This window comes from Melanerpes formicivorus, unplaced genomic scaffold (assembly GCF_026170545.1).
Source record: "Melanerpes formicivorus ecotype bairdi unplaced genomic scaffold, bMelFor1.0.p_v2 SCAF_11, whole genome shotgun sequence".
NCBI lineage: Eukaryota > Metazoa > Chordata > Aves > Piciformes > Picidae > Melanerpes > Melanerpes formicivorus.
The window spans coordinates 10898574-10922459 of record NW_027142363.1 but is presented as its reverse complement, the minus strand read 5'-3'; the positions used below and the strand labels follow the sequence as shown (position 1 = coordinate 10922459).

Sequence of the window (23886 nt, the reverse complement as noted above, 5' to 3'; positions counted from 1 at the left end):
TTTGTGGGAATTAGATCAAGACTGACTTACAGAGAAACTAGTCTAAAATTAGAATACCTTTCCAGTCCATATTATTGTTTTTTTACTATCTCAGGGAGTTTTATGACAGGTTGTAGTGGTTTATTGCATTCCTTGGGATGGCTAAACTCCAGAGAGCTGATGCTGGGGTTTAGGTTGTGTACAGCTTTTTCACAAATGGATTTATGGCACAGAGAATATAACATCAAAACAGAAACGACCCACAGTGGGTCAAGTCACATGAAAGCTCTATCCAGCCCTATACCTTGTTCCCCAAATACCAAGTGCTCAGAAAAAGAAAGGAAAAATCTGGGGGAGTACAGGGTGAATTTCCCTTCAGGGAATCCTTGATGCCAGAAGGTCAGTGATTTGAGTCTTCCTGAGTGAGGAATGTGTCCAAGACTGTTGGGTTGGCCTGTCCCCTGTGAATTCTCTTTTCAGACATAATTTTCTGCCTTTGGCTTCTCCTGCATCCTGTTCACTCTCCTGCATAACACTTGTGACCTTACAGCCTGCTCTTACAGCTCTCCTTGATCATTGCCTTTAGAGGCAGAGTATCTTCAGCATCTGAAGCTCTGCTCCTGTTAAAGTAATGCTGTACATCTCACTCTATAGTCTGGAAATCATAGCTATTTTCAGCCTCAGTATGATTCTTAATCAGATTGACCCAGATCTTTAATCTTAGTTGTTTGACTCTAGATGAATTGAGGAAAAATAAAGGCTAAGTTGTGTGTCATTAAATTATAATTAAATGACACATAGTTTAGGAAGTACCTAGAAGTGAGATGTTTCTGGTTTGCAGCTGGGGTGTGCATCCCACTGAATCGAGCCCCTCTTCATGTGTCGTCCCATAACATCTTACAGACACAGGTTGGGAGGTTGTTCCCAGGGTCTTCAAATATAGCCTGAGCTGCATGCACTCCAAATCTCCTAAAGCTGGAGGTCTTTGATTTGAGTGGTTTGGCTTGAGTGACTCAAAGGGCTGAATCCTGCTGGATGAGCACTTTGCTGAGCCTCCAGGTAAACAATCCTATTAAAATCAAGAATTTCTGTTTTCAGCTACTAGCCACAGGGCAGCAAGTTGAAGGAAGGGCTGGAAATGGGCTTGGAGAAGACACTTAGTCTAGTCATGAGGTCTGTGGTGACAGGTTGGACTCGATGATCTTTGAGGTCTCTTCCAACCTTAGTGATACTGTGAGATACTTGTTTTGGTTGCTGTCCAATCTTGCACCAGCATAAACTGCTTGCAAATCCACGTATGGTTCCTGCTGGCTGCCGGTGTGGCAGTTTTCTGTGGGTCTAAATGACCAGACCCATATAATGAGCAGACCTAATGAGCTATCTACAGCCTAGCTAACTCGAAGTGGGTTCAGTGTGAGCCTGGAGGAAAGCTCAAATAAATAGAGGGCTCCAGACATAAACTCTGGTTAGGCCACACCTCGAATACTGTGTCCAGTTCTGGGCCTCTCAGTTTAAGAAGGAGGTTGACTTGCTGGAGCGTGTCCAGAGAAGGGCAACAAAGTTGGTGAGGGGCTTGGAACACAAGCCCTATGAGGAGAGGCTGAGGGAGCTGGGGCTGCTTAGCCTGGAGAAGAGGAGACTCAGGGCTGACCTTATTGCTGTCTACAACTACCTGAAGGGAGGTTGCAGACAGGCAGAGGTTGGTCTCTTCTCCCAGGCAGCCAGTACCAGAACAAGAGGACACAGTCTCAGGCCAGGGGAGGTTCAGGCTGGAGGTCAGGAGGAAGTTTTACCCAGAGAGAGTGATTGCCCATTGGAATGGGCTGCCCAGGGAGGTGGTGGAGTCACCATCACTGGAGGTGTTCAGGAGGAGACTTGATGGGGTGCTTGGTGCCATGGGTTAGTTGACTAGGTGGTGTTGGATGATGGGTTGGACGCGATGATCTTGAAGGTCTCTTCCAACCTGGTTTATTCTATTCTGTTCTCAGAAGCCTTTCCTACTCGGTCACCAGGCTGCCCTTCTCAGATGGATGAGATTCAATCAGGTATATTGCTTATTCAGGATATTTTAAAGCAAACAGCAGTCACTCCCTTCAGAAGAGCACCCAACTCTACCCCACTATTTTCAGGAAAAAGAGCAAGTGAAAATGAGTGTTTTGCTCTTTACTGGCAAATATTTTGATACTTTTTCAAGATCCTAAGTTGTTTTTCTTCCTTCGCTCTTGGTCTGAAGCCAATGGAAAGCAAATCAGCAGCCCTGATATCTGATCTACCTCCATGCAGGCATGTTTTTTTAAACAGTAGGACTTTGTAATTTATGTTTCTAAAGTTCTTGTACCTTTGGCAATAATTGTGTTCTCTGTAAAGCTATATACATTGCATGTTTTCAGTTTCAAGTACTTTCCACTTAAAAATCACAGACAGGTTGCTGCAGCTGGTTGTTTGCTGGGCTGTGCTTACTTAGATGGATGCAATTTGCAGTTCCACTTTCCAGTGAAGAGCTCCAGTGAATGTTTCTTTTCAGAGAGCTTCAGCATGTGATCCTGTGACTAGTGGTAATCCCAGATGGCAGACATTTCCCTGCTCCCTTAAGTTAGATGATTGTTCAGGTGAACACCTCCCGGGTGACATTCTGGTTTCAAGCTACTGTTCTAGCAGCTTTCCCCCTCTCTCACTTCTTTCCCCTCTATTATGTTTCTCAGTAAGAATTGTCTCTTCTTGGCACTGAATGAACAAAAAGTAACCTAACCTTGTATTTTACTTCAAGGATTTTGGTTAGGCATGTTGCCATTTGCTTAGCTCGCACACAGTTAGGCTGCTTGCGTTAGCTTATGGTTAGCTCAATCCCTCTACAAACTTCCTTCAGCTGGGTGGTCCATTGGGATGAAAGCAAAACCAATTTTGAGGACTCCTCATCATATCTTTTGAGAAGAGAGGGATTAAACACCTGCATTCAAGCACTGAGACTTCTTCCCACTGCTGCTGATGGAAAGTGGATGTCCACCCCAGATCCGCACAGGTTTCAGAAGCTGTGTGCAGGGACCTCACTGCAGGAAGCTTTATGATGTGCTTTAACACCCCTTAAAAGCCAGGGAAGAGCCAATGGTAGTGCTGTGTGCTGTTTCCTGCTAAGGGTCCTGTTGCCCTTTATGTGTTCCCTCACAGGCTTGGATTTCTCTCATGTTATCAAAAAGCAAAATACCCCCCCCCCCAAGTCCTCCTTCCCATTATCAGATACTTAGCTCTTAAGCTGAACTAACTTGAACTAACTTTCTGAACATGAACAGTTTACAAACTGGTGCCCCAACCTGAGACAGTGAAGAGCTTCACACAGTTCCTTGGAGAGAAGGCTAAAACTGTCCCATGTGTTTCCCTGCAGCTTTATGGGGATAGTTTCATTTTCAGTATTTTCTGTCTCACAGCTGGCAAATCCTTCAGAGCTGTACTTTCCTGAGGGCTGCAGGGAAAAGAAGGGCCCACTTATTATCTGGGAAATATGTGCAGTGTCAGTGAACCAAAAATATTCCCAGCTCCTGCCTTAGAGGCACCAAGCTAATGTGGTAGCTTAACATCAAGTGAGGGTACCAAGTGTAATACTGAGGTAACATCCATGTGTACAATCTGAGTTGCCTGCAAAGGAACAAGGTTGTTAGATGCTTGATCCATTGGGGTTTACTGCCTGCCTGTTCCACAGAAGCAAAGTGGATGCACACACATCTCCTTCCCATATTTGAGTATGTTCTGGGTGCCTGGCACCCAGTGCCTTGTCTGTCTTTCCAAGGTGCCAAATTACATTGTACAGCATTCACTTAGACAAGTTCATAAAGGAATCCTGGAACCGAAATCTGTGCCTTAAGACTTTCCCAGGGATTATTGCCCAGAAACCTGTGACTGTGATTCATCCTTTCATAATAAGAATGAAGCTTACTACTAGGAGAAATACCTAGGGGTTTGGGCTAGTACCTTTTGGTCAAGAGTGAATTTGATTTCAAAAGCCATGGCCAAACCCTGCTTGCTTATTGAACTACTCTTAGCAACGTTAATAGCACATGTGAGGGTTGGGGTTTGTTTTGGATTTTGATTCTTTACAGCCATCAGAGGAACTGCTGCCACAGTATGAGGAGTGTACAGATGTAGGAACCAAAGCTGCTTATACATGTAAGTATCTGATCTCTTGGAGTTCCCAAAGGTAACAAACCAGCATTTCACTATGATATGCACATACAAGTTGGACTTGGCTTGTAACTGTGCCTCACTGGACTTGTGAGCCCTCCTAGGAGACGTGAACAAACCCCATCTAATTCAACAGGAAGCTGTAGTTGGTCCTTGTTGGTTTGTGGCTGTCAGTTTAGTTCTCCAAATCACTGTATTGTGGCTAGTTCTGAGAGATTACTGTCCTGTTGCATGCAGGCCTCTAGATGTCTTCAAAACATTCTTTGATATCAACTACCACTGAGGGGATTTATTCATTGCTGTGGTAGGACATATCCTTCATGTCATTAATACCTTTGAGTCTACAGTGAGTTATGTGAGCATGGTTCTGTATGTTTGTCACAGTCTTTAGAACTATATTCCTCCCAGACAGAGCAAGCTATGAAGTTGCTTTTTTATATCTGCATTGCAGCTTTAAAACCATTTCCCCACTCAGGTTTCAATTGCAATTTATGATTTATCTTTGTTTCTGTAAGTGTTTTGACTCTTTTCAAGACAGATAAATCATTTAAGGCATTAATTACCAGGGGTTCAGGTAACTCTGGAGAAGGGATTTCGGTTTGATTTGGAGTAACTTGGACCTTAACTGACCACCTTGACAATCAAATGATGGTAAAGTCAGTGCTGAAAAGAAAGTAAAAACACTTATCAGGCCAATCTTTTTCTACATAGGAGCTTCAAAGAGACAGCAGGCACATAAAAGCATGCAAACCATCAGGCTTCTTATCCATCTCTTTTAAATATATTCCATGATGCTTGCCTAACTAGCACCCAGACAGGTTATGTGCCATTTCAGGATGCTGCTGAATATGAACATCTTATTCCTCTGTTGCTAAACAGGATGGGGAGCAGAGGATTTGCATTCTCCTGGGAGGAAGCCCCTTCCAAGGAAAAACCCTACTCAGTCACCTTTTACTAACGAGTACTTTTAATCTAATGGTTAATTTAGAAAGAAGTTTTAACCATATAAGTGACTGTTTATATTAGGGAAGTCAGCCTTTTCCAGCTAAGTCAATCCCATGTGCCTAAACTGCCAATGAATCACTGCTGTCAGTCAAGCAGGAGAAAGTGATTCATGAAGCCATTTTAATAGTGTCTGTAACATGACTGTTGGTGGAAAGTTTGGTAAATGCATCATGTGTCGAGTTACAAGCTGGGGAGTTGGGCAAGGTTTATCCCATCCAGTGGCCTCTTGCTAGGAGAGGCCAGTACCAAATATATTCAACAAAGGTGCATAGGCACGTGGAATCTGTACCAAACTCCTCTCCTGATTTTTCTAGCTGAAGGTAGGCATTTCTTCTGAAGCAAAAGGAATTTTTTCTGTGTGTCTTCTAAATCCAGCAAGAGATTTTTAACAAATGCATCTGTGGCATACATATGGATGTGTGAATATCACGTGACAAATACGCAAGACCAACAGCACCAGAGTACATTAGCTGGATGTAGCTTGCATTACAGTTCTATTCCCCTCTGGTTTGCTTTGTGTGAAACACAGCATTCATGTGAGGAAAAAAACCCCATATATTTAAGTGGGTTGCTAATTCTTTCACTAATATTTTACCCAAATGGTTCATCAGTTCAATTGTTCTCTGTATTTGATGGGGCTGTGATAATTCCACTTCATTACGCTCGAATGCTGTTGTAGCTCTCTGGGCACGTGGCCTGCTTGCTGGGCCCCACTGTGTCCTTGTTGGTAACAATGGCACCATTCAGTCTGTCCCTGGCTTCTCATTCTGTGCTGAGTCAATCTAGTGTTGGACATTCCATCTTTCCCTTCTCTTTCTCTCTGCTAGTCTGCTGAATGTCCTTTCATAAACTTTGGATATTTACAAACTGATGTTGTAGCACTGACAGTGCAAGGAATGTCACTGCTCCTCCATTATATTCAACAGCAGCAGGAATCCCAGATACCAGAGGAAACTGTGCTACTACTTACCACCTCTCCATCAAGGCTCACAATGCAACACAGTTGCTACAGGCTGTTTAGTTAGTTCCTTCCTCAGCCGGTGGTCTTTATTCAACTTGCTACCTGCTTTCCACAGAGCAATCTTAAATTGCAGGGACAAAGCCCCCTGTGTATCCTGCTTGCTGTCTCTATGGACTAAAGACCTGTTGAGTTTGCAAAATGCTAAGAACCTCCCCATCTCTCTTAGAGGAAATATGCTTTCTTCTTTGCTACAGGCTCTTTACTTGGTGTGACCAATTTAATGATTTCCACCTCCCTCTTGTGTTGCCCTCTTGTCCACCCAGGCCCAAAGCTAGGTAAACACCGAATGGCTAAGTGCGCAGCACAGATTTTGGTTCCAGTCTTGCATTTTGTTCCTGGGATGGTCTATCCAGGCTAAAATACTCCTCTGTGTGGAGGCAGCTGTTTGTCAGCCTGAAAATAGCAAGCATGAGATCTCTAGTGAGGTGCAAAATATTCATTGCGGTGTCCTAAATCTTACACAAGCTGAATGAAAAATTGGGGGGTATTAACCAATGAAATAAAACACAACCCCATGGTGACAGCAATTACAAGTCCAGAGTAATGTGCTGGTGATTTGTTATTATCTGTGTATAATGTCCAAATCTATGGGCTTCAGAAACATGCATTTTACAATCTTCACCTGTCTCCCAGCTCCTGCAGTGTGCTTGGCACATGCTGGCACTATGGTGGAGAGCCTGCACTCCATAGTGAAGGTGGAGCTCTGCCTGTAGTTCACCCCCAGTCTCAAGAGTCTTTGCCTAGGAACTCCTGACAAGGAGTGAAACACCTGTTTTGTTAGCAAGCCCCTGTGGCACATCCCAACACGGACCTGGGATGATAACATATCTTCCTCAGAGGAGAGAGATGTTGCTGAGACCCATGAGACTCTCTTTGAGAACCTGAGCAGGAAACGTGAGTAAATTTTTATAACTCTCTTGAAAATTACTCAGTGTTCACTTTGCTTCTGCCCAGTAGGCTATGGTGACTATGTCACCAGCAACTTTGAAGCTGGACACCAAAGCTAGGGGCCTGTGTATCCACATTGATCTTATCAGTGGAGAGCCAAGCTGTTGAGATGCTTAATTTTCATCATCCTCATTTGAATATGTTCAGGAGTATTTTTGTGCCCCCAGTGATGCCTTCATCAAAGATAGGGTTTGTTATCTGGCTTGAGAGTGTTACCCCTTTGGCCTTGGCATGTTTCTGCAGAAGCACACATAAAACCTCTGTAGTTTCTGGTGAGCTCCTAATTGAATGCCCTTCAGTCTGCAGACTATAGCACTGTGAGATGGCCAGAGCAGATGCTGGATGCTTCTTGAGACCTTTTTGTACCCTCCGATGAGAACAAGCTGACATTGCAGCAGGAACTCAGAAGTCAGAGACCTGTGCAATGAATGCTCTTAACCCTACTAGCCCCGAGACCAATGGTCTCATACAGCAGACTTCCAAAAGTGCTCAATGCTGCGTTTCATGATTCATGAACATGAACAATATTTGCAGGCCGTAGGTTTTGAGCTGTTCTGATCTTTGTATGTTCAGACCCTGCTCCTACGAAAAGGCTTGAATTGGTTGGCTAGGTTTCGATAGGGCATATTTAAAAGAGAAAAAGGAGTGCAGGGAACAAAGAGAGGTTAGGGGCAGAGCTGCATCATTACACTGAGAAGATCACTTGACCTGTCTAGCCTATCACTTGTGTTGAGGTAAAGATTATATAGATGTTTGCAAAATGTGTGGCCAGCAGGAGCAGGGAAGTCATTGTGCCCCTGTACTCTGCATTGGTTAGGCCGCACCTTGAGTACTGTGTTGAGTTCTGGGCCCCTCAGTTTAAGAAGGACATTGAGACACTTGAATGTGTCCAGAGAAGGGCAACAAAGCTGGTGAGAGGCCTTGAGCACAGCACTGTGAGGAGAGGCTGAGGGAGCTGGGGTTGCTTAGCCTGGAGAAGAGGAGGCTCAGGGGTGACCCCATTGCTCTCTACAACTACCTGAAAGGTGGTTGTAGCCAGGAAGGGGTTGGTCTCTTCTCCCAGGCAACCAGCACCAGAACAAGAGGACACAGTCTCAAGCTGCACCAGGGGAAGTTTAGGCTTGAGGTGAGGACAAAGTTCTTCACTGAGAGAGTAATTCGTCGTTGGAATGTGCTGCCCAGGGAGGTGGTGGAGTCACTGTCCCTGGAGGTGTTCAAGAGGAGATTGGACGTGGCACTTGGTGCCATGGTCTAGTCATGAGGTCTGTGGTGACAGGTTGGACTCAATGATCCTCGAGGTCTCTTCCAACCTTAGTGATACTGTGATACTGTGAAAATGTGTTAAGATTTAAGCTCATGAACATGTGTAACAATCACTCTGAGTTTTCCATCCTTTCAGTTTTTTATCAGTTGCAGAGTATAATCCCCATTTAAGGACAGGGAAACTGAGGCAATGTGACTCATCAAGGTTACAAAAGAAGAAGGGCATGAGGAACCTTGAGAGTCTGCATTGCAGTGTTGGGCTTGAACGTCTCTGTGTACACTTCTGGTTTTGAAAAAAATACTCCAAAAAAACTTCTCTACCAAGAAGGTTTTCTGTGTACACTGGTTGGCCAAATTTCAAATCCTATCTCCCATCAGGCTGGTGGTCTGTTTCAGTAGCTCTTTATTTTTTTTAAACCAACTGATTCTAGTTGAGGCATGAAATATATTTCATAAAAGTTCCATCAGCATAAAATTTTGGAATTGACTCTGCTTTTTGTCTAACATGGATAAAATAGTTGTGAGACATATTTATTAAATGATCAACCTAAAATAAACATCTCAAGGCTTTAATCTCTGAGGCCACCATTATCATAGAATCAATAAGGTTGGAAAAGACCTCAAAGATCATCAAGTCCAACCTGTCACCAAACACCTCATGACTACTAAACCATGGTACCAAGTGCCACGTCTAGTCCTTTTTTGTACACCTCCAGGGATGGTGACTCCACCACCTCCCTGGGCAGCACATTCCAATGGCCAACAACTCTTTCTGTGAAGAACTTTCTCCTCACCTCAAGCCTAAACTTCCCCTGGCGCAGTTTGAGACTGTGTCCTCCCTGCAGAATGCAGATTTGTTTGTAGGGTATGAGTGGCACACTTTTGTCCTTTAAAAAAATTACAGAGGAGGAAGGGCCCAGAAAAAAAACACAGACCCCTGTCATTCTATGGGAATAATTATCCCACTGAACTTGGGGGCTCAGGTTCAGCTCTTTGGTGCTCTGGTTTTACGCTGATGTAGCACTGTTGGAAGAGAGGCGGTGCCTTGGGCCTGTGAGCGTTGAGCAGCCGTGCTAGTCCTGGCTCCCTGATGCACAGGGTTTCGGATGGAGCGCTCTCATCAAAAGCTGCACTAACCAGCTTTTCATGTTGGAGTGCAAGAACTCACTCATGACAGTGTTTTGTAAACACTGGTTTCTGAGCAGCGCCATTTCCACTCTCCAGATATTGCTCCTTTGCAGTGCCATAAGAATGGGAAGGTAATTGGCTTCCAAAAAACAAGTGTATTGGAACAGCAGGAAAAAACCCGTGTGGTTGCCAAAACTGCTCTGTATGGGCAGATGACTGCATTTACAGGAAGCCTTCTCAGCTCTTTCACATGCAGTGGGAATAGAGGGATATTGGCCTGTCCAGAACAGCTTGTCTATCATTGTGTGCTGCATTAAATAACCAGGCTGAGTAGGATAACTGTGCTCATTGAGTGGGGAAGGAAACCGCTTATTCTTCCAACTGGACTCCATGTCTCCCTTGAGAGACAGCATTTATAAAGAGCAAGCCCATCCGTTACAAATTAATGCCTTAAAAGTTAGTGGAATTCACCAACACCCCTCCCCCGAAGCTTTCCTCATCCAGCTCTTGCTCCACAGGAGGGAGGTTTCAAACAGAGCTCAGTGGAGGGTTTCTCGGTTTTCGCAGAGCTGCTTTTGGCTGCATAGAAAACTAATGCTTGAAGCAGTACCTAGAAGCTTGTTTTCTCTCAAAATAAATACCACATTCTGCCACCTCTTCTCAGAGACTTCCCCTTTATTTATTTTTGCTTTTAAACTTGTAAATCAAGCACCAGCTACTCTTGCAGGAGAGACAGAGGTTGAAATTCCTGTTGTTTTGGCCATATTCCCCTTTGCATCTTCTGCCCTGGCTCTGTCTTTCCCCCGTCACCTAAAGGGCTTGGCCTTTTTTTGTCCTCCTTCAAAAACTGCCCCAGATGCCTTTAGATGCTGGAATGGTAGTGGTTAGCCCCTTTTGGACACTAGTTTTGTTGCAGGGGACAGGCTGAGCCTCTAAGCCTTTGAAACCTGAATTCATCACGTTTCCTGTTTTGCTCATAGTCTTGTCTCTCCCGATCCTTCAACTGCAAGCTCTTGGGGTCTGGGAAGGGCCTTCTGTGGCGCTATTTTGGCAAGGTCTGTCACTGTGGGATTCAGCAAGGGATGTCACGTGGCCCATCATTAGTTTTGTGACACAGAGGTGACAGGAAACAGAAGCGATCTCAAATTCATTAACTTCTCAGGAGAAAAGAAAGCGCCTTTTTGGTTACATAATCCGCAAATGACAAACTTCGGATGTCTGAAATGTCTCTTCAGCGGTAGGTGTGAATGTACAACATCAATGTTTTCTTCCCAAAACGCGTAGGTTGATTACTGCTTTTCTTGACACTGCCAATTTTTGCTACCATATGTTCTCCTTTTGCAAAACCTTTCGCGCTGTTCTGTTAGCTTGATGTAAACAGAGGATGCTGGATCTCATGTTTCAAAAATGCTAAGGCTGTGGAGGCACCACCTGAAGTTGTGTGTGGATGGTCTTTCTGAAACTGTGCTCCAAGTTCTGCCTACCATACCTTTTCTTCCAGTTGTTTGTCTTCAGAAGAAGAGGTTTCGAGTGCCAGACAAAATGGGGGGGTGTGAAGAAATGCAGTGCTACCTGGGCGTGTCAGGTTCTGTTGGTGTCCCCAGAAGGCCAGGCACAGCCAGGCTCTTCATCTTGTGCTGTGTCTCTCTTGCAACTAGGATGTCAACGCAGGCGAGGGGAGCGAGTTCACTGACAGTGGCATCGAAGGAGCAGCCACGGATACCGACCTCCTTTCTAGACGATCCAACGCTACCAACTCAAGCTACTCCCCAACGGCCAGTCGGGCTTTCATTGGCAGTGACAGCGGGAGCAGCTCCACGGGCGATGGGATTCGCCAGGGGGTGTATGAGAACTTCCGCCGGGAGCTTGAGATGAGCACCACCAACAGTGAGAACCTGGAGGAGGCCGGCTCTGCACTCAGTGATGAGCAGAGCAGTGGCACCCTTAGCTCCCCAGGGCAGTCAGACATCCTCCTGACGGCTGCTCAGGGCACGGTACGGAAAGCTGGGGCTCTGGCAGTGAAAAACTTCTTGGTGCACAAAAAGAACAAGAAAGTGGAGTCGGCGACGCGCAGGAAATGGAAGCACTACTGGGTTTCCCTGAAAGGTACAGAGCAAGTGTGCAAGGGTTTAGCCAGATGAGTATTCTTAGTGTCCTGTGGGTTGTGTACTGCTGCAGATGAAGGAATCAGTAGTATAGACTCTTAACAAAAGTTGCTGTGAACTTCACTAAAATGAACATCAAGTGTGAGGAGTCCTCTTGATGGATTTTAAAGGTGGCTTTTACTTGATCTTTATTGACACACTAACATTTTGACATGCATGACATGCGTGGTGAAACCCTGGAATGGGTTGTCCAGGGAGGTGGTAGAGGCCCCGTCCCTGGAGGTGTTTAAGACCAGGCTGGACGAGGCTCTGGCCAGCCTGATCTAGTGTGGGGTGTCCTGCCCATGGCAGGGGGGTTGGAACTAGATGATCCTTGTGGTCCCTTCCAACCCTGAATGATACTATGATACTATGATACTATGTAGACCAAGACACGTAACTGCAGCACTGAAGCGGGATCATACTCTGCTTTGAGTCCTGCTGGCACCACCTGGGGTGGCTTCTCCAAGCACTGGGTATTTTCCTTAAAAAACAGGCCTATGATTTGCTGATAAATTGAATACCCAGGTGCAGCCACGGGCTCCTGACAGTGAGAGTTTGCTAGTGATGATGTTGGCTCCTGGCATGCAGGGACTCCATCTATGCATGCATTCTTCTCATGCTTAGAACCTTGGTGTCTCCTTCTCCAAGATGTGCTTCATGAGTTGAAAAGCCCTGAGAGCTGCAAAACAATCATGGTGTGGATGAGAAGCCATGGTTTGGTCATTGATGCTGGCTTTTGACTTGAGAGACATTGGCTGTGGCTGTCACCCATTTTGCAGCATGCAGCCCCTTAGCACCTGGCTGTCCTGCTGGTTGCCTGTGCCACAGACCTTTTTCTCTCTGAATTTTTACAGTTCCTACTAGGAGCATGTTTCAACCCCTTTTTGGGTCTGTGTGCTTATAAATGCACATAAATGTTACCAGAGCAGTGAAACTCAGGAGTTGGCCTCCAAAAGTGACCTCTAACTAATCTTCACGGAGTTGCATTAGCAGCAAAATGGAAAGCAGGGCTTTGGGACTGACCTCGCTCTCTGCCACTGTAACAGGCCCTGCCTGTGAGTCAGAGGAAGCAAAGCCATGTCCCCTGCTGTAGGTTTGGTTACCAAAGTACAGTTACAATCCTATTTGGCCTGCAGAGCACTTTTTCAGAGCACTCTTTTTGAAAACTGTGTGGCACTACTTTAAAACCAACAGCAAAATGAGGTGCCAGCTCTTCCTTGGGGTGATTAGAGAGATTGGGGAAATGAGAGAGAGGGAGGGCTTAGGGGCAGTGGGGAGCCCTAATCTCCTGGAAGGGAGGCCCTGTGGCAGGAAAGTCTTGCTGTGAGGAGCAGGCAAACAAAGGGCCATCTGGGAGGAAAAAGGGGAAGGATGAGCACAGGGACGATGTTATTTTAAAGTGCTGTGACTCAAGTGGAGTGTTTGCTCCTTAGATTGCAGTGCTTTAATAAGGTTAGTGTTTAAACGAGCCTTTGAAGTTAACAGCTGCTATTGTTTGGCTGCAAATAGTTTTCTGAGAGGCTGGGTAACAGGGCATCTCTTTGCACCAGAGGGCTGTTCCCAGTGGCAGAGAAACAATGTGCCAGTTTTAGTCTAAAATAGTTGTAGACAATGTGAGAAGGTGGAAGGGAGAGGAGACCCTTCTTTGAGGGTCTCCCAGATTGCAGGCTTTTCTTTGCAGCCCTAGAGAATTGTCGAGATTATTTGGTAAAACCAAGCAGGTTGTTTGCTCTCCCCAGCTAAGCTGCAGTTTCCATTTTGGCTGTATCACCCTTGAGTCAGAGACGAAATGTTAATAGTGGAGTAAGGATTTAGTTTATGCTCTTTGTTTATTTGTTGGTGTTTTTGTGTACATCAGTCTTTCAGCAAGCACAGCTCATTCCAGGCCGTTTTTCTTTCAGTTACTCATCTGCATTCGGTAATTAAATCACTCGATCTTTGCCTTTCAGGGACTGCAGCAGCTAACAGCTGCAGGAGGCAGAGGAAGGACCATGGAGGTTTTGCCTGGGGGCCTGTCTGCTCTAGAGTGCCAGCTGAGTGGCTCACAGCTGTCTGGGCACAGCCAGAGGAGACATCTATCATACCTGTGTCATCCTTTTGGTCCCCTCAGTGAGACAGGATGGCTTTAAGTCCTCACTTCGGGACTTTAAGTGATATTTCTTATCTGGGGCTGTGTTTTACCACCTGTGACCCCTTCTCTGCTCTTGTCTGCAGCTGTTTCAGCAGTCATAAGGCAAATAAAATGGCCCTGCTAGTGCACAGCTTGGTGCACCATACAGCTTGTGGCATTCCCCCACGGTCTAAAAATCACTGTCTGGTCAGGCCAAGTGGGTCACTGTTGGTGCTCTCTGCTGTGGGGCTGAAAACTTGAACAGGCCCTGGCAAATCCTCCCTCGTCCCTGTGACAGTTTTAGGGATGATTTATGGTCCCAAGTATTAGCGCTGCATAGATGAATAGCATTAGCACTGCACAGAGAATGCTGCATTTAAATGTGTTGCTTGCTAACATACAATCATCTCTTCTAGGATGCACGTTGTTTTTTTATGAGACTGACGGCAGATCTGGCATTGACCACAACAGCATCCCAAAGCATGCAGTCTGGGTGGAAAACAGCATAGTGCAAGCTGTGCCTGAACACCCCAAGAAGGACTTTGTCTTCTGTCTCAGCAACTCCCTTGGGGATGCTTTCCTCTTTCAGGTTGGTTTGATTTGAAGGTTTTACAAAGTGCTTTTTTATTCTCCTTCATCCCACCAGCAAAGGAGGATATGTTAGCTCTGGTTCAGATCAGTGAAGAATCCTGCTGAACTCCAGTAGCTTTGGGATTTTCTTCTGGCAGTGCAAGAGGAAGGATACAATATATCCAGCAGCTGCCACTCAAGAGACCCAGCTCCCCATGTGAATCACTTACAGATCTGCTCCTTTTATTGACTGACTGGTCCCTGTTTGTGTAGATGGTTGGAAAAAAAAAGTAAGAATTAAGAAAGATTGTTACATCCCTGTAAAAACTGAGAGTTTTGCATGGTTTGCCAACATGCTTATCACATACAGCCCAGGCCAGTTACCATACAGCACAAACAATAGTGCATTAAATGTGCTGTAACACAGCCTGTGTCTTGTAAAAGACATATCAAAAATGGGACCTTATGGAGAGGCTCAAGGGGTTTAGAAAACCAGGAGGAGTTTGAAGTGCAAGGGGATACTTTAGACCTCCATATATTCTCCCAATGGTGCTGCAAAACCTAGTTCCCCCTCCAGTACTTGTACAAACCTTAGTCAGCATCTTGCTGTTGCCCAAGAGGAGGCTAAAATTGTGTGTTTCATTTCTTTAGTCAGAAAACAGAAATTTCACAGGGTACATTAAAAAAAAATAAGCATCCAGTATGTTAATCAAAGTCCATACATGAGCTGATGTGTTTCATTGAGAGGGATTTCTGTGTTTTGGTAAACTACTGCTTCCCTGAGTGATTTTTAGGATTTGGCATTCTACTTTCTTACAGCAAGGTGTCACTAATCAAGGTGTCACACGCTTGTAATTGTCAGCCTGTGCTCAAGTGGTGCCATTTCTTCCTCTTTTGATTCAGTTTTATTCACCAGAAGAATTCTTTAATTATTTCCCTTTCCTTTGACAAGGTATTCAGAGTGTTTTGCCTTCTTAAACCAGAAACTGCTCTTTGGTAGGATGAGCACACACACACACACACCCCCCCACCCCCATCATCCCTACCCTGTACTACAGAGCACATCTTTTAAATGGAATTGCCTTATAGGTCCTTGTGGCTGTCCTAAACAAGAGGCTAGATTCTCAAACTAGTGCAAAACAAAGGAAAAAACAGCAAACCATTCTGACTCCAAGGAGGTGGTGTTGGCTTACCTCCTGAAGAGACTGAATGTTCAAGAGGAGATTGGACGTGGCACTTGGTGCCATGGTCTAGTCATGAGGTCTGTGGTGATAGGTTGGACTCGATCCTCGAGGTCTCTTCCAACCTTAGTGATACTGTGATACTGTGAAAAAAACCCAAAACAAACAAGCAACTTTTTTTTTGTCTCAGACTAGCTTCTCTGCCAGCTTAATCTGAATTTTCCTCAGCTGTTAGTGTAAGACTGCACTGCTCCTTTCTGCTTTATGCCTTTCATGGGCAGGGCATACCGTGTTTTGCCACTGGGATAACTTCATCCAGGTGGTAAGTGTGGTGCTTGTGCTTGAAAAGGCTGTGGAGCACCACTTCCTCTTGATCTAACCATCCGAGCTGTAAAGTCTTTCCCATGCAGTTTACTAAGGAAAAACCTTAATTGTCATAAAACTAATGCCAGGGGATGGCTAAATACTGAAAAGTTCACATTCAGTACATGATTTCTTTTGTGGCCACCCAGGGTTATTCATGAGAAGCACTCTGTCATTATGCCAGGGGTAGATTTTCTTGTAACTTTGTGGGAAAAATAAAGAATGAACCTTTTCAATGAAAATAATTTAGATTGCCTTGCAGAAAATTTTCCTTGATATAGCTCTTCTGCCACAGAACCTATACATTGCTAGTGAAGCAGAGGAGAAAGGAGGAATGGGTTTGGGGAGAAGTGAAAGAAACCAGCTGCCCTGGTGGAAGTAATGTGTGAGTGACTGTGCTGTAGGGCTTGCTCTGCTGCGCTCAGAGCAGCTGACCACGTGTTACTTAACTGCTCCTGTCACACACATCCATCCACACATCACACACTGCTGTAGTAGTGACTTTGATGAGAAGAAACCGGGAGACTATTTCCGTCCTATGGAGACTGTGTGCTTGGGGAGAAAAATAGGGTTGCTTTGTAATGTGTACTGATATTGGACATCTTTTAACAAGCCTTCCCACTGCATTGCACCTAGAGACATCACATACCTCCTACACGATGATTCCTTGCTCAGTCAGTTCTTATCATGCCTACACAAATCCATTACTTGCAGATGTCACATGCATTTTCCAGGAGCTTGGAGCAACATGTGACACCGTATACTTATGTATCAGATGTTTGCAGCTTGTTTATGTGGTCCCTTCTGTTGAGAAGTGGAGTGATTCCCCATGCCTACTCATCTATCAGGAGAGCCTTCAGTTCCTGAAATTCTTTCCAGATTCTTTTTTTAAACAAAAAGGGAAGTTGATTCTAATGGTGTACAGTTAATATGTGAAAATTTAATAAGAGAAACCTTTTGCTATGATGGTTTTGCTAAGAATTACCAAAGCATACCATCTTATTGTAAGCCCAGTGCTACTGTCTGCTCTATTGGGGGCTAGGTTTCATGACCTGGCTGTAGGCAGTGGGTCCTCTACCTGCAAACAGTTGTTTTTATCAGAAATGCCTCAGCAAGAGGGCCTCAACATGTCTTCAGCAGTGGCAGTAAGACATTGTAAGACCCTGTCTGTGAATGAGAGCTTGGTAATGTTATTACCATGGCAAAGAACCTGACCAGTTGTGACTGCCAGGACAGTAGTAAGAGTGACCTTCTTTATCTATCCTGGCAACTGGAGAAGTCATACTGTGCTGTCTATGAATAGATTAGGTACCATCAGAAAGTTTAATTAGAACAAGGTGGTTTGGCACCTTGCTGCTTTTTCAGCCACAAGCCAAATGCCAGTGTGGTTCCTGCTAAAAGCTGACACTCAGAGAAACTCTGCTGTGACTCTGAGTTGGCTGTAAATTTAGTTTTACAACCTACAGTAAAAAGGACTAAAGTTTAATAGGACAGCTAAGATTTGCTTTTTATGTTGAAAGTCTGGAAAAGGAACACTGAAATATTCTTTGTTCTTTGTCAAAGACCTCTAATGGGAATGTACTCATGTGCCATGCTCTAGCCTTGATGATTCTCATAGAATTATAAAATCACAGAATGGGTTGCATTGGGAGGAACCTTAACATCATCTGGTTCCAAGATCTAGATCTCCAACAGTTGCTCAAAGCCTCCTCCAACATGGCCTTGAACATTCCTTTTTCCTAAAGTGCTACAAGATGCATAGGCAGGGACAGTACCACAGTTGTGAAAACTATGAAGAGCCTGCCTTTAAGGATAGCAACATTTTTGTTCAGAGTGCTTTGGCACCATCATAAGTGGCAAACTTGCTTGTCAATGCAACATAATAAAGCAACTCATAAGTATCATGGTCACATTTTATGCCATCAGTTTATTACTAACTGATGCATGCTAAAAAAGCTCTCTGTGCTGTGAAGAGCACAGAGGCTGGTATGTTCCTTGACTTAAGGAATGAGAGGATTTAGACAATGTCAGTAAGTCTTGGGCTACACATTCTGGCAATACTACACTGAAAAAGGAAGGTGATTCCTAAGACCTTGCTTGGAAACACAGCACAGGTACAGGTGCAATCCTAAGTGCCGAATGCCCAAGTGCTGACTCAAAAATGGCCTGTGGTTTTTATTACATCTCTCATCAGTCGATTTAAGGCTTTGAATCATAAGATCAAAGGGAAAGGAAACCCCTTTGAGTTGCATTTCTTAATCTCCAATTCATTTTAAAGAGGATGCTGACTTCTTTTTCCCCTCCCTCCAGACCTCCAGCCAAACTGAACTGGAGAACTGGATCACGGCAATCCATTCTGCTTGTGCCACAGCGGTGGCAAGGCAGCACCACAAAGAGGACACTGTCAAGCTTCTGAAAACAGAGATTAAAAAGCTGGAGCAGAAGATTGATATGGATGAGAAGATGAAGAAAATGGGTGAAATGCAACTGTCCTCAGTTACAGATTCCAAAAAGAAGAAGACCATACTGGATCAAGTAATCTCTCTTGCTTGTGTGAAATAAATCCCTAGCAAAAAGTGAAGGCCTTCTTCAGATTGACAGTATCCCCATCTCCTCCCACTATGCTTTGTGTGTGTGCTGGCTGAGCTCCCCAGGGCAGGCAGGACATATTTGCAGGAGAGCTGTGCTGGCTTGCCCTGGCTGCACCATTTCTCCACACAGCATGTACTAAGGTTCAGTGTGGGCTGTCCTGGCCTCCATGCAAGAGATTTGTCTAGCCACTCAGAGGTTGAGTGAGGGCTTTAGGGGCGTGAAGAGGCTGCCAAGCCACAGCAGTAGTATGCCTTAGGGAGGAGCTGGTTGTAGACCAACAAATGCTGCTTTTGCTATTGTCTTAGGTATGGAAGAGGCTGGTTCTTCTGCTGGCAGATGGGATGCAGAAGCCATCACTGTTTTCTGCTTGTTACAATGACCTCATGGCTGCAGCCCTGGCTGCCCCTTGAGATCGCTCCTTCTGACTTCAAGTGGACAACATAGCTGTATTTCAGAAGCAGAGAGCCTAGAGCAGATGTCTCTCCTGCTGCTGCAGCACCACCTTATTTTAAGAAACTAACATATGGCTCCTGTTTCATTAGTTTGTAGCTCTTTACCACGGCTGCCAAATGTGCCTGTAATGCAAACCATAGGGAAGGGCTGGGGCCATCATGCACTAAGCTAAAGAGATTTCCTACCTCGTGGAAGCCCATGAAGAGGGGGTGTAAAAGGGGGAGATACTTGTCTCCATTGAAGGGGCTTCACTCAAAGGCTGTCAGTCAAGAGTGAGGAGGCAGAGCAGTCTCTCTCTTTATATAACTGAGTTTTTCTGAACACTGAAACTGTTTCCTATCAGCAATTTGAATTATTTAAAGCCCTTACATAGGCTGATTATAGCACTCTTCCACTGATAAGATTAATTATCCCCAGTGTACTATGCTTTTTCAAGTATGGCAAGCTCTGTTGATGCTTACAGCAGTGCTGCTGCTGCAGCTGCTGGTCTGGGGTGCTCTGTATGTAGAATTTGGTAGGGTTTGGTCTTCCTGTTTCTCAGACGCCCTTGATGCATGAAGGAAGTCTCTTGAGGGACTGCTTAGAAAAGAATCCTAGAACACAAAGACATTTTAATCCTATTAATTAATGCTGTATCAAAGGAGCAGTTGTCTCAGGAGAAGACTTCTTCCATGAATGTATGAAAAAGTTGTTTTCCATCTAATGAAAACTATTTTACTACTTGTATCCTTTTGGGAGTTGAGAGGGTTGGGGAAAGTGGGAAAGCAGGGGGCTCAAGGGCTCTTGAGTGAGATGAGCATCGGTGACAAATGTGTGCTACTGGAAACACTGGCATTTTTTAAAGGTATTTACCTGCCTTTTTCTCCTTCTTTCCATTTCTCATGTGTCTCAATCCTCACTGTACATAGATCTTTGTTTGGGAACAAAATCTTGAACAGTTCCAGATGGACCTATTTCGGTACCGCTGTTACTTGGCTAGTCTCCAAGGAGGGGAGCTCCCAAACCCTAAAAGACTGCTGGCTTTTGCCAGCCGCCCGACAAAAGTTGCAATGGGCCGCCTTGGAATCTTTTCAGTCTCCTCGTTTCATGCACTGGTAAGTTTGAATAGAGGCCAGGGGTCAGCTTTGCCAACCTGCAAATGGCTTCATGTATCTGATGCAGAGATCATGTTGACAAAACAGCAGTCTGTACCTGGGAAGTGAGCCCTTACCTTAGTGTGCAGAATATTCTGCTTCCCGAAAGAGGCGTGCATCTATAGATTAAGAAGCAGATACTTTGCAAGCTGTAGCCTTATGGAAGTGGAGCACAGTGCTTCTCCTAAACACATGATTTTTCAGAATTTCCAGATCTACAGCAGAAACATTAGTTCTATAAACAGATGTTCTTATTACAAGACCAGGCTCATCTCATCTCTAATGTCTGTGTTCATGGACTTGGTCCAAAAATCCTGTGAAGTCAATGGGAGTTAGTATGATGCCCTCAGCATGTGTTGTTGGCTTACACCTTCTTGAACATGGCTTGCTTTCTACCATATATGTCTGTGTTGATGGGTTGGACTCGATGATCCTCAAGGTCCTTTCCAACCTAAGTGATACTGTGATACTGTGATATGGATTAAACCACTAATAGAATAGAATAGAATGGAATGGAATGGAATGGAATGGAATGGAATGGAATGGAATGGAATGGAATGGAATAGAATAGAATAGAATAGAATAGAATAGAATAGAATAGAATAGAATAGGTTGGAAGAGACCTTCAAGATCATCGCGTCCAATCTATCATCCAACACCACCTAATCAACTAAACCATGCAACCAAGCACCCTATCAAGTCTCCTTCTGAACACCTCCAATGATGGTAACTCCACCACCTCCCCAGGCAGCCCATTCCAATGGCCAATCCCTGTGTAGAACTTCTTCCTAACCTCCAGCCTAAACCTCCCCAGCGCCAGGTCAAGCCTGGGCCAGGGCTTGGCGACGTTCGGCCCTAAACCATCTGCACACAGTTCCTCAGGTGCCAGTTTTAAGCAAGAGGGAGAGCAAAAGTGATGAGATCAGTGGTCTGCTGTCAGGGCAAGCAGCCATTACTACCTAATATCCAGTCTCCTGTTGTCAACATCTGATGTTTTTGAGGGGGGAGGAGGGAAAATGTTCTTCTATGCTACTTACGTGGCAAATAACGTTTAAAAGGATTGCTTAAGTTGGTGTAACAACCCAGTCTGTAAAAATCCGAGGAAATGTCTTGCACAGTGATAGGTTTTTAATGAGTTTAAATCAACTTCCTATAGTTTCTGCTTGGACTCCTGAAGCTTCACAGGAATAGCTGAGCTCCACTGGTGTCTTGTAGATGTCAGCTGTACCCTTCAGTTGAAGCCAGAGCCGTAGTTCAGTCAGGGGCGTTGTTATTCTTTTATGTTTGAAGAGACGAGCATCATCATCCTGATAATTGCTGGTAGATTTATGTGTGTGTTTTTTTTTTAAGTGCCAGGCTGTAATTTGCATTTGTGCTTCTTTTTTTGCATCTAGCAAAGCGCTGAGCGTTGGCCTGAAAAACAGTCTGCTTCTTCATGCTGGTGTCTCTTGAGAGCCAAATGAAAAAAAAACCTGTTTTGAATGCGTTGTGTTTGAAAAGACACGTGCTTTCTTCTCTTCTGGCGTGTCCTCCTTTGCCCTCAGTAGCGTGGAGATGTTGCAGCGAGGCTCAGGCTCGAGCTGGGTGCTGTATGGAGATAGCATGGCATCGCTAGCTCTCCTGAAGATGTTCGCTAGCATGTTAGTCAGAGTATGTGCTAAGTCTCCCAGGTGCCTCTGCACAAATGTCCCAGGTACAACTAGGAAATGTCTCACAAGTCCAGGCTGTGGAAATGGAGGTGCTTGCAGTAGTGTTTATGTTCTCCTTTTCCTTGATTTCTCCATGTTTCTCAAGGAGGACCACCATTACCCCTGTACACTGCACTGGTTAGGCTGCACCTCGAGTACTGTGTCCAGTTCTGGGCCCCTCAGTTTAGGAAGGAGGTTGACTTGCTGGAACAAGTCCAGAGAAGGGCAACAAAGTTGGTGAGGAGTTTGGAACACAAGCCCTATGAGGAGAGGCTGAGGGAGCTGGGGTTGCCTGGAGAAGAGGACACTCAGGGGAGACCTTATCACTCTCTACAACTACCTGAAGGGAGGTTGCAGATAGGTGGATGTTGGTTTCTTCTCCCAGGCAGCCAGTACCAGAACAAGAGGACACAGTCTCAGGCTACACCAGGGGAGGTTTAGGCTGGATGTTAGGAAGAAGTTCTACAGAGAGAGAGTGATTGCCCATTGGAATGGGCTGCCTGGGGAGGTGGTGGAGTCACCATCACTGGAGGAGACTTGATGGGGTGCTTGGTGCCATGGTTTAGTTGTTTAGGTGGGTTGGATTGGTTGATGGGTTGGACACGATGATCTTGAAGGTCTCTTCCAACCTGGTTTATTATATTACTACTACTACTACTACTATTATTATTATTATTATTATTATTATTATTATTATTATTATTATTACTATTATTATTACTATTATTATTACAGCAACAGTTTCCTGGGTACAGCAGCAGCCAGCCTTCTGTTCGTCCTGTCTTTATATGAGTGTTTTTATCTGCTGCACCCAAATAACCAGTTTATCATCTTTATAGCTTGGGGCATCACTCAGAGATTCAGGTGTTCCCACTGGGGTTGCCAAATGACAGTCACACTTAGCTAGTTTCGGTTGTGGGAATCCTGTACAAAGGTGTTCCAGGAAGCGCACAGCCAAGTCGGTAGGGTGGGTCTGTCTGTGTGTCTGTCTAGCTTCACCTGGTGCTGATGTTCATACTTGCCATCTCCTACCACTCCCTTTTTTGCAGGAGAGGAGCTTGCTCTCCTAAGGCTACCTCCACTTGGGAAATCTACTTAAACTACAGCTTAAACACTTCACCTCTGACTAATGTTGCACTAATTTCTACCAGAGGTTCCTCATTTTGGAAACGCTCCCCAAATATTTGGTCTTGGTACAGGCAAATATCTTTAAGTTCCAATGGGTTGGCCACAGGCCATTTTTTAAGTACCCAGGCAGTTAATACTGCTCTTATCAAAAGGGTCATTGAAACTCCCTTATTTTTTTTTCCCCCTTGTGTTTTGCTCTCTCCTTCAAATGTTGCTATCTTTAGGGAAGTGCAGGCTTTAAATACCTTGAGCTATTTGAAAGCCTTTATCCAGCCCTGTAGGAATTACGAGTCAGTTCCAGGATGCCCAGAGTGCTTTCCATGGGAAACAGGAAAGAGAGAAACCAGGCATTTCAGAAGCAACATGCAAGTTTGGAAGTCTCATGTTTTGTGTGTCCAGCTTTGAAACATTGCTAGGAAGGAGATAAAAAACAGAAGAAAATAAAAAGAGCAAAAACCCAAAACTGTTTCTGTTGCTGAGGCTTTACTCTGTGATGATCAGGTTGGTTCAGAATGCCTCAGATTCAATGGCAAAGAATTGGGGGAGTGGTACTATCCATTTAATTGTTGATATTTGATGTTGGCAGAAGTGAGTTAAGTGGCAGTGAGAAGGAGGTAGCCTGGCAACGTCACCATTGTCCCTGTTGTGAAAACATGTCGTTGCTGTAGTGTTTGCCTTTTTTTTTCCAAAGCAGATTCTACTGTTTGTTGGATTATGTAAGCCACGGGGCAGTGGGATGCTGCAACCTTTCATTTTAAAACCATGTGGCTTTGACAGGTGGCGGCTCGCACAGGGGAGTCGGGAGTGAGGAGAAGGACACAGGCCATGTCCAGGTCTGCCAGCAAAAGGAGAAGCAGGTTTTCTTCTCTTTGGGGGCTGGATACTACCTCAAAGAAAAAGCAAGGCAGGCCAAGCATTAATCAGGTAAGTGTGTGGAAGTTTGTGATATTGTTGTTTTCAAGGTCTATTTGTTAGCGTGCAGAAGGCAGCTCATGGATCAGATC

At 44.9% G+C, this 23886-nt stretch overlaps 1 protein-coding gene across 6 annotated transcripts in view; it reads left to right on the top strand.

The window, feature by feature from the left end:
- TIAM1 (TIAM Rac1 associated GEF 1) overlaps positions 1–23886 on the top strand; it is a 238965-nt gene that overhangs the window by 145488 nt on the left and 69591 nt on the right. For all 6 annotated transcript variants that reach the window (XM_068144501.1, XM_068144504.1, XM_068144499.1 and 3 more), the window contains 5 exons: positions 11176–11623; positions 14191–14363; positions 18199–18423; positions 19842–20027; positions 23660–23806. In XM_068144501.1, coding sequence (XP_068000602.1) covers positions 11176–11623; positions 14191–14363; positions 18199–18423; positions 19842–20027; positions 23660–23806 — 1179 coding nt within the window. The remainder of the gene's footprint in view (positions 1–11175; positions 11624–14190; positions 14364–18198; positions 18424–19841; positions 20028–23659; positions 23807–23886) is intronic.